A 10231-nucleotide genomic window follows, 5' to 3' on the forward strand; every position below is an offset into this window, starting at 1 on the left:
CTTGATCACATAATTCCTCGAACAAGTCTTTGTTTGGAGTCATGTGCCAAGTGCAACCTGAATCCATAATCCACTCCTTCTTAGAGTCACTGCTTGAAACCACAAGAACATCAGATGATTCGAAATCATCTTGAACAATGGCAGCGTTGCCATTATCCTTACCTCCATGATATTTCAAGCGTTCAGGGCACACCTTTCTTGTGTGACCCTCCTTCTTACAATGATAGCATCGAATGCCAAATGCTTCGCCACTGTAAGTCTTCGACTGGCTTTTGCCTTTCTTCTTGTCGAACTTACCATCCTTTCGTAAGAGTTTTCCTTTAACGGCCAAACCTTCGCCAACAGTCGAAGGTTTATGCTCCTTTCGTTCATTCAAGTCCTTAGAGTACAAGGCTGATTGAACTTCTTCAAACGTCAGGGACTCCCTTCCATACAAGAGAGTTTCTTTGAAGTGAGCATGTGATCGAGGCAAAGAACACAATAGTAACAGCGCTTGATCTTCATCATCGATCTTCACATCAATATTTTCAAGATCAAGAATCAGCTTGTTGAACATATCCAACTGCTCAGCCAATACTTTGTCTTCAATCATCTTGAATGAATACAAAGCTTGCTTCAGGTAGAGTCGATTTACCAGCGATTTGGTCATATATAAACTTTCAAGTTTCACCCATAACCCTGATGCCGTCGTCTCCTTTGATACCTGCCGGAGAACCTTATCACCAAGGCTCAACAAAATTGCGCTGTGTGCTTTCTCGATCATATTTGTCTTCTCCGCTGCCGTCAATTCTGCATTCATGGCTGCCTCTCCCTTCAACGCTTCCAAACAACCCTGCTGAACCAGTAGGGCTTTCATCTTCAAGCGCCACAGACCGAAATCATTCACTCCGGTGAACTTTTCAATCTCATACTTTGTTGAAGGCATCTTCTCCACGTTCACCGCACCAATTTGTTGTGAATTCAATGCCACGAACAAAGTATAATAGGGAATTAGGGAAGAAAATAAGAACACAAGAATTGGTTATAACTGCTATTCTTTCACTTTCTCTTAAAACAAGATTACAAGTTTACAAGAATAACAAATAACCTCTCTCACCCTAATTTAGGATTTGCATCTTAGCAATGATGAGAGACTAGTATGCTATTTATAATAAAACCTAACATACTAACTAATGGGCTTTTTCCACAAGGCCCATTACACAAGTCAACTTAATAAACAAGCTAACTTAACAAATTAGGGTTTAAACACTAAAACCTAATTTAACATGCTAACAACCCTAGCATCTTCGACACAAGCATGTGAACAACCTTCGACTTCATGCTTAACCCTGTCGAACCAAGAAGCTACCCTTCGGCCATACTAGAGTTCGATCCAAAATCTCACATATACTTAAAGCAATACCACGTTTTATAAAAAAATATTAGATTAAATTAAATATTCATAATAAAAATCAATGTCAAAATATGTTACAAAAATGAAATCATTTAATTATTAAAAATCTCATTATTTTAAAAAAAAATGTATTTGCCTTTTTCAAGAATAAAAAAATTGAATTAATATCTATTTAAATATAAAAAATATAAAAATATTTTATTTATTGAAAATTAACAAAGAAAAAAATCACAACACATAAAAAATGAAGAAAAGATACATTGGAATTGGAGGGAAATTGAAAGTGCTCAAAATCACAATAGAAGATGAAAACCCTTAACAACCTCACATTATCACAAGTCACAACTACCCTAACTCCAATTCTACGGCCACCGTGTCACCACTCTTTCCGCCACTCTCCGCCACTCTCCATCAACCTCACTCCGTCATTGCGCCGCTACTACAATTTCTCTAAGCTCGTGCTCCTTCTCCAATTTGTAAGTTCGTTTTACCAATTGCTCATACTTCCGCGATTTCTCTGTCCTCGTCGATTGTTTTGCTATGTTAAACGGTTACGATGGACTCCGAAGCCGCGAAATGGCACGAAATTGATGATTTAGGGTAGTATTAGCTGTTGATATTTCTGTTTCAGATGCTTGCAATGACGCGTTGTTGCTCGTTGTTTTGTAGCTACATTTTTTGCTCCATGTATGAACAAATTACATCGTTATCTTCCTCCATTTTGAAATGATTGTGCCATGATCGAACCATTTCAGCTCAAGATATGCTTGAATCAACTACTATGGTACTCGTTCGGTATTCAACACTCTTTGCATTTCCATTTTTCTCATAATTCAATGTGAAAAATAATTCATCATTATATATTAGATCACTAATTATCACGAATGTCAGAATGTGTGGCCTGCTGCAGGATACCAGATATTTTAATCAACTCGGACTGGATTTCGTTTCACTAAAAGCTATTCCCATTCAACTTCTTCTTATTAGGCATGCTCGTTACTTTTTTCCTATGAAGCGCAAACACTGGAAAAATGACACTGACACGTCGACACCGACAATAGTTTGAAGAAATGAATAAATTAAACGTAGTCACAACACCGACACTGACACGGACACACATTTTTTCAGAGGTGTCAGTGCTACAAAGCTTTTTTCATAGTTCACATTGATTTCATATACTAATGTTCATTGGAATTCTTCCCATTAGTACTTGTTTAACATGCACATTGCACATTATGTAATGTTTGTTTCGTCTATTCTGTAATGTGTGTGATTGCCTTATTGCCTTGATGAGAAATGATTTTCATATTTTGTACATGCAGCTTATTCATGATCCTGCAATATGAGGTTGCTTGCAGGAGCCTGAGTTTTTCATGTTTACAGTTCCTTGCTACAAGGACAGAGCAAATGCCCTATTGGAAACAAGCAAGTCGCCAATGCAGTGTAAGTCTGTGACCTGGTTCTTCATTGCTTCTCATTTTCAAGTTTATTTGATACTTCAATTTTATTTTGTTGGACAAATTTTTAGGCATTTTTGATGAGGGAAGCATAGTTTTTGTGTTAAATGTCGCATGCTTAGTTATACTTGCTTGTTCCATGAACTGGATTCTTGGCCCTGATTGCTAACTCGGCATTAATTATTTTAATTGGGTCGTCAATTGTATTTGATGATGTATGCTGTATTTTTTCATGTAAAACGTTGCAGCTCTAATTTGAAGTTTGAGAAATATTATATTAGTTTGTAATTTTCTTGATTCATAGGCCTATATCCTTTCGTAGATTCATAGGAGAAAAACTAGAAAATGTTGTTGATATGGATTAAAGAGGCACCCGCAAAATCAGCAAAAATGTTCATGATTCATAGGCCTATATCCTTTCTCATTTTTGGAGGGTGATTGTGTGGTAAGAGTTGCAACATGCTGTACCATTTTAGCTTCTACATCTTTGATTTTATTTCCTTCACTTGTGTTTTGTTTTCCTGAATCTTCCTAACAGTGAGGCAAATAGAGTAACTTTATACATTGTGCACAAAAAGTCCTTACGATTTTTCAATAATAAAATAAAAGAATATATCCAATGAATGATTGGTTTGGAATTTAGGTTTCTATCACTTCTATGTTAGGAATTTAGATGCATTTTGTCCAAACAATCACTATAGGCTATTGTGATGGTAGTTTTCATGGATATAGGAAATTAGTAACAACCGAGAAATTGTGCCGTTGGAATAGGTTTTTCATGTTATACCAACTGCTTTTATCCTTTACCTACAGACTATTGCTGCCTATCACTATAAGTTATTTTTTCTTGAGTGATAATTACAAGTACGCCACTAATTTCACTCTTACTTTCTACACAATAAATAATGGAAAAGAAAGTTGTTATATTTTTTCCATATACTATTTCTCCAATCATATTTATTATTCAATATACTTTCTATACTAATTGAAGTGGATTCTTGCCTCTGATTGCTAACTGGGCATAAATTCTTTTAAATGGGTCATCAATTGTATTTGATAATGTATGCTGTATTTTTTTCCTGTAAAATGTTGCAGCTCTTGTTTGAAGTTTGCAAAATATTATATTAGTTGTTTGTAATTTTCTTCTTGATTCATAGGCATATATCCTTTTGTAGATTCATAGGGGAAAACTAGAAAATGTTGTTGATATGGATCAAAGAGACACCTGCAAAATCATCAAAAATGTTCCTACCATTTTTTGTTTTGTTTGATTTCTTTGCGACCTCACTATACTCCCTTTGGTTGCTTGCTATTATTGGACTGCTCTATGTTTTATTGTTTGTTTGCTGATTTCTAATTAAAAAGCATAAACCTTAAATGAAAAGAAGGCCAGAGGACAAAACAAGCACGGTGGCTTATCTCCTTACTCCCTCACGTTTGACAGGGTTCACAGATCACAATGGGAGGAAACAGAACATGACAGAAAATTTGGGAGTGCCTGAGAGTGGAATGTTGCAGCTGGACTATATAAAAGGTTGTAGATACAATTATTTGGGTGGTGAAGGCTGTTTGCCACAGCTGGTTTTGAACAAGGCTGCTTGAGCAGTGGTTCATGAGGCAGAGGATTTTGTGGTAAGAGTTGCAACTTACTTTACCACTTTAGCTTCTACTTATTTGTTTCTTTTGGTTTTATGCTTAAAAAATATTTTTTGGATTTATTTTCTTCTAGTGTTTTTGTTCTCTTGAACCTTACTAACAGTGAACAAATAGAGTAACTTCAAGCATTGAGCATAAAATAAAAGAATATATCCAATGAATTATTGGTTTGGAATTTAGGTTTCTATCACTTTTATGTTAGGAATTTAGATGCATTTTGTCCAAACAATCACTATAGGCTATTGTGATTGTAGTTTTCATGGATATAGGAAATTAAAAACAACCGAGAAATTGTGCCGTTGGAATAGGTTTTTCATGTTATACAAACTGCTTTTATCCTTTACCTACAGACTATTGCTGCCTATCACTATAAGTTATTTTTTCTCGAGTGATACTTACAAGTATGCCACTAGTTTCACTCTTATTTTCTACACAATAAATAATGGAAAAGAAAGTTGCTATATTTTTTTTTCCATATAATATTTCTCCAATCATATTTATTATTCTCTTTACTTTTCACTTTCTATTCCCTTACCTTTGTTTCGTCTTACTTTCTTTTTGAAACTAAACATAGCAGTAATAATAGAACAAGAATCTTTACAAACTAACTCTTGATTAGGTAATACTCATCAAGTTGAACTTGAACATCACAGTCAAACAAGCTATGATGCTATTTTCTTTGCCCCCTAAAAAAAACCTGTCATAGTATTAGTAGTACCATTTATATATGCAAAAACAAATTCAGAAAATGAAATATGCAAGTATATTCTATTTTGAACTCAATTTTACTTTTATTTTCTCTTTTAATCATTTTATGCTTCCAAATTTCAAAAACAATTTGTCCTCTAAAAAGTGATTTTTTTAGAATATAATTAAACTCGTTTCTTATAGTTTTTTTTTTAAAAAAATAGTTTTAGTTATATATTTTTAAAAACAATTTTTATCAGAACTTAATTAAAAGTAGTAGTAGTAATTTCAAACTTAATAGTTATAAATTAAAAGAGTAATTTTTTTTACATTCATTTACTTGAATATCCATTGTAAAATATATTGACATAATAAAAAAACAAATATTTTTTCATTAGGATATTTTTTTAAAATATTTTTATATAAAACCATATTCAAAATATATTCTCATATTAGATATTTTTTTTCAAAATTTTGTCATCAGATAAAAGTGGTCACAAGAAAATGAAATACGAATAAAGAATTATCAATTTTAAAATATTTTAAGGTCCATGATTATTAATGTCCAAAATAGTCATCTTCACGTTTCTCATCTATAAATACACCCAAACATGAGCCTAATTTCTCTTAAACCAACAACACAACATTTGCAACAACCAACTGAGTGAATAGTGGTTACTAGATTGTTCTTTTATTTTCTATATCTCTTATATAAGTGTCTCTTCTTAAAAAGAAGAACACACACAGAGAGAAACCATGGAAGGAGGTGTACCAGAAGCAGATATGTCTGCTTTCAGAGAATGTTTGTCTCTGTCATGGAAAAATCCTTATGTTCTTCGTCTTGCTTTCTCTGCTGGTATCGGTGGCCTTCTTTTTGGCTATGACACTGGTAAAATAAATTATCCTCTGTTTTTCATCCTCTCTCTGTTTCTTCATAATTTTTTTTTTTAACCAGTTATTTTCTTTCAAAAAATAGATTTATTGGCAACTTTGACAAACTCATCACCAATTCAAACATACACTTAGGTTTTATCAGTTAGTTGTATTTGAGTGAAATTTTTTATATTACTAAGAATTTCATTCCCAATGCATGCTACTGTTATTTTTAAATTGAGTTAAAGGTTAAGAAGTTAGTAAAAGAGAAGTTAGTAAAAGATCGGTGTTCAAACTAAGCTGAAAGATAAAAAAATAGTAACATAGTAATATAACATACTGATATTTTTTAATTGAAAAAAAAAACTTAGTATATTTAAAGAATGTATAAACCCTGATTTCTTTTTTCTTTTGCATAAAAAGCTTTTTTTTTAATTATTATTATTATTATTATTATTATTATTATTATTATTATTATTATTATTATTATTATTATTATTTATTTGACTGGATTATTATTAGTAGTAACTATGTTGAGTTTGATAATTGGCATTTGGCATATGCAGGGGTTATATCTGGAGCTCTTTTGTATATAAGAGATGACTTCAAAGCAGTAGATAGAAAGACATGGCTTCAGGTAAATGCTTGAGATCATAGATTTAATCATCTCAGTTTTCCTCAAACAAATCCCTTTTTCCTTGTTAATTTCAACCTTTTACTTTAATGGACTTTAATGCCCTTGCATGTTCTCTGCTTCACAGCCAACAACTTGATCCAAGAAAAAACAAAAAATATTGCTTTCTATGGATTGGATTGCTTGGATTAATGTATTGTTGAAAAACGTCCACACTTTTTATTAAAAAAATCTTTCTCTCTCTTAATTCTTCATGACTTTTTTTTAATGATCTTCCTGATTTTTTTACTAGCATAATAACAGCTTAGGAAATGAACATATGTATTGGGAAATGAACTCATTTAATTTTATTATATTCAAACTTTTTTGTGTTTTAGTCAAACTTTTTTTTAAGTCTGATATGTCCTATAAATCTCTTTAAAGGTTCATTTTATTTTACTAACATCTGTAAATAAATAATCTGACACATAATACTTTTATTGGCCAAGATACTCAATTCCATGTGGTCCAAGTTTGAAATCTAATTCTATCTAAAATATCCTTATAACCAAATCATTAGACGCTAACAGCAATGACAATCCAACACATAAGATAACATATTAATAAAATAACATTATGTTTTGAAATTTTATATAATATTTAAAAACTTAAGAATGAAGAGTTTTATTACTCTCTTCAAACAAAAGAATTTAAAAATAAAAATGATTTAATTGAAATATGTAAATTATTTAAAATTTCCAATTATATCGTGGAAACAAACTCTTAATCGATATGCTTTTGACTTTTGAATCAATATTCCTTTTATTGAAGAATGAAAAAAAAAAGTTACTGTGATTATTTCCTGATAAAATAAATTAACATTGAACAAAAATTCGAATCTCAGTTGAAATAATATTTATAGGGTTCATAAGTGCCTCAATAGGGTTCTTAGCATATTGTGTAAATTGTGAATACATATAATGATGATGATGGAAAAAATGTAACAGGAAGCAATAGTGAGTACAGCCATAGCTGGAGCAATCTTAGGAGCTGCAGTTGGTGGATGGCTCAATGATAGATTTGGAAGGAAAGTATCAATAATTGTTGCAGATACCCTCTTTTTATTAGGGTCAATTGTGATGGCTGCTGCTCCAAGTCCAGCTATTCTCCTTGTTGGTAGAGTATTTGTTGGTATTGGTGTTGGAATGGCCTCAATGGCTTCTCCTTTGTACATCTCAGAAGCTTCACCAACTAGAGTTAGAGGTGCTCTTGTTAGTCTCAATAGTTTTCTCATTACTGGTGGACAGTTCCTTTCTTATCTCATCAACTTGGCCTTTACTAAGGTAAAAAGAAACTAGCTAACTATCTTGTGTCTTTTTCATGCATTTTTCTATGATATGTTCTTGAAGAATTTGAGCATGACTTTTCATTCAGGCACCACACCCATGGAGGTGGATGTTAGGAGTAGCAGCAGCACCTGCTATCATTCAAATTGGACTCATGTTGACCCTCCCCGAATCGCCTCGTTGGTTGTACCGCAAGGTTAGTTCATCACCTTTCGTCATGCATTTTACGTTGTCACATAATCAATATTCCGACTTTAGTTAATTGGATGCAATTTGAAGTCGGACTTTGCATCCTCCGGCCTTGATCGGATGGTTCAGATAGAAACCCTAATTCGATCAAGAAGCATCACCATATTAATTTCTTTTATGGACTGTCTTCGTCAATGATGTAACAGGGCAAAGAGGAAGAAGCAAAACTAATTTTGAAAAAGATTTATGATGTCGAGGACTACGACAATGAAATTCAAGCATTAAAAGAATCAGTTGATATGGAACTGAAGAATACAGAGAAAATAAGCATGATGCAGCTTGTAAAAACAAAATCAGTAAGAAGAGGTTTATATGCAGGTGTAGGACTTGCATTCTTTCAACAATTTACTGGTATCAACACAGTTATGTACTACAGCCCCTCAATTGTTCAATTGGCTGGTTTTGCATCAAACAGAACAGCACTTCTTCTGTCATTAATCACTTCTGGCCTCAATGCATTTGGTTCAATTCTGAGCATCTATTTCATTGATAAGACTGGAAGGAAGAAACTTGCATTGATTAGTTTGGTTGGTGTCGTGTTCTCGTTGACTCTTTTAACCATTACTTTTCGTGAGGCTGAGATTCGTTCACCCATGGTTAGCGTCGTGGAAAGCTCCAGTTTTAATAACACATGCCCTGATTTCAAAACAGCCACTATGAATAATGAGAAATGGAATTGTATGAGGTGTTTAAAGGCTACTTCAACTACTTGTGGATTTTGTGCTGCTCCTGACAAGGTAATTCTCATTTTATAAACCTTCATGAAACACAATAAAACTATAAATGGACACAGACACAGACACGCCAAAATTTGACTTAACATCTATTAACAATATTCTAAAATTTGAAATTTGCAGCTCTCACCGGGGGCATGTGTAATCTCTGATGGTTCTATGAACAGCATGTGTACGAATGTTCACAGGGCATGGTACACTAGAGGATGTCCAAGCAATTTTGGCTGGATTGCACTAATAGGCCTTGCACTCTACATCATATTCTTCTCACCAGGAATGGGAACAGTTCCATGGGTTGTTAACTCTGAAATCTATCCATTAAGATACAGAGGAATCTGTGGAGGAATAGCTTCTACCACAGTTTGGGTTTCCAACCTTATTGTTTCTCAATCCTTCTTATCTTTGACTGAAGCAATTGGAACAGCTTGGACTTTCATGCTCTTTGGAATCATTGCGTTTATTGGGATTTTCTTTATTATCGTTTTCGTGCCTGAGACTAAGGGAGTTCCTATAGAAGAAGTAGAGAACATGCTTGATAGAAGATCTGTGCAGATTAAGTTTTGGCAGAAGAGAGATTCTGGTTCTGAGAAGCAGTGATTCAGAAGAAAATAATAATAAAATCTAGTTTCATGTTTAGTTCCATAGCTTTAGTTATTAATGTGTGAAGTAAACTATGGTTTGAATTAATGCTGAGTTTGTGCGAATTACAATGTCACCGTAATTCGGTCAAATTTGTAGTAACTTTAAAATTACATTGGATTTCTTTTGGGTAATATGTTATGTAATTAACATTTTAGTTCAAATGGGTAGTTTTATCAAGTGGATTGTTAGAAATCCTCATGAAATCTGTAGAGGATTATGAAGTGGGGATTTATGATATTATTCACTTATGAAGTAATAAAAGATATTCACATATGTTTATTAGCATTACTTTGTTGTGAAACTACAATATCCAATATGATATCATCAAGTCAATTTGCAATCCAAACTGTTAATTGGTCTTTTTCTCATTGCTCTATTTGGTACACATAAATTGTTAATTGGTCTTTTTCTCATTGCTCTATTTGGTACACATAAATAGTGAGGGAAGAAGGCAAAATATGCAATGGATCTCAACAATATTACTTTTTTTTCTCTATTTTTGGGAAGATTTGAACCACTTTTTCTCAATTTTCCATTTTTCTTCATTTTTGTTGTCATATAATACTTTTTGGGCAGTTTTG

At 32.9% G+C, this 10231-nt stretch overlaps 1 protein-coding gene and 1 long non-coding RNA gene across 2 annotated transcripts; both read left to right on the top strand.

Moving 5' to 3' along the window:
• The first annotated feature begins 1741 nt into the window (after positions 1-1741).
• On the top strand, positions 1742-5070 carry LOC131629548 (uncharacterized). The gene is made up of 3 exons (XR_009292053.1): positions 1742-1869; positions 2063-2836; positions 4295-5070. It is a non-coding gene; the product is annotated as an uncharacterized LOC131629548 (long non-coding RNA).
• A 742-nt stretch (positions 5071-5812) lies between these two features.
• On the top strand, positions 5813-9935 carry LOC131629539 (probable inositol transporter 2). Its single transcript, XM_058900321.1, has 6 exons — positions 5813-6082; positions 6633-6703; positions 7687-8022; positions 8114-8221; positions 8421-9011; positions 9132-9935. The coding sequence occupies exons 1-6, from the start codon at positions 5950-5952 to the stop codon at positions 9603-9605; spliced, it is 1713 nt and encodes a 570-aa protein (XP_058756304.1). The 5' UTR covers positions 5813-5949; the 3' UTR covers positions 9606-9935.
• Positions 9936-10231: the final 296 nt, after the last annotated feature.

This window comes from Vicia villosa, unplaced genomic scaffold (assembly GCF_029867415.1).
Source record: "Vicia villosa cultivar HV-30 ecotype Madison, WI unplaced genomic scaffold, Vvil1.0 ctg.000579F_1_1, whole genome shotgun sequence".
NCBI lineage: Eukaryota > Viridiplantae > Streptophyta > Magnoliopsida > Fabales > Fabaceae > Vicia > Vicia villosa.

Bases quoted from the DNA above. Each gene is read 5' to 3' on its own strand.
- LOC131629539 (XM_058900321.1), top strand. From the start codon at position 5,950: ATGGAAGGAGGTGTACCAGAAGCAGATATGTCTGCTTTCAGAGAATGT. The intron at 8,023-8,113 runs GTAAAAAGAAAC...CTTTTCATTCAG, and splicing joins TCAACTTGGCCTTTACTAAG to GCACCACACCCATGGAGGTG. The intron at 9,012-9,131 runs GTAATTCTCATT...TGAAATTTGCAG, and splicing joins TTTGTGCTGCTCCTGACAAG to CTCTCACCGGGGGCATGTGT.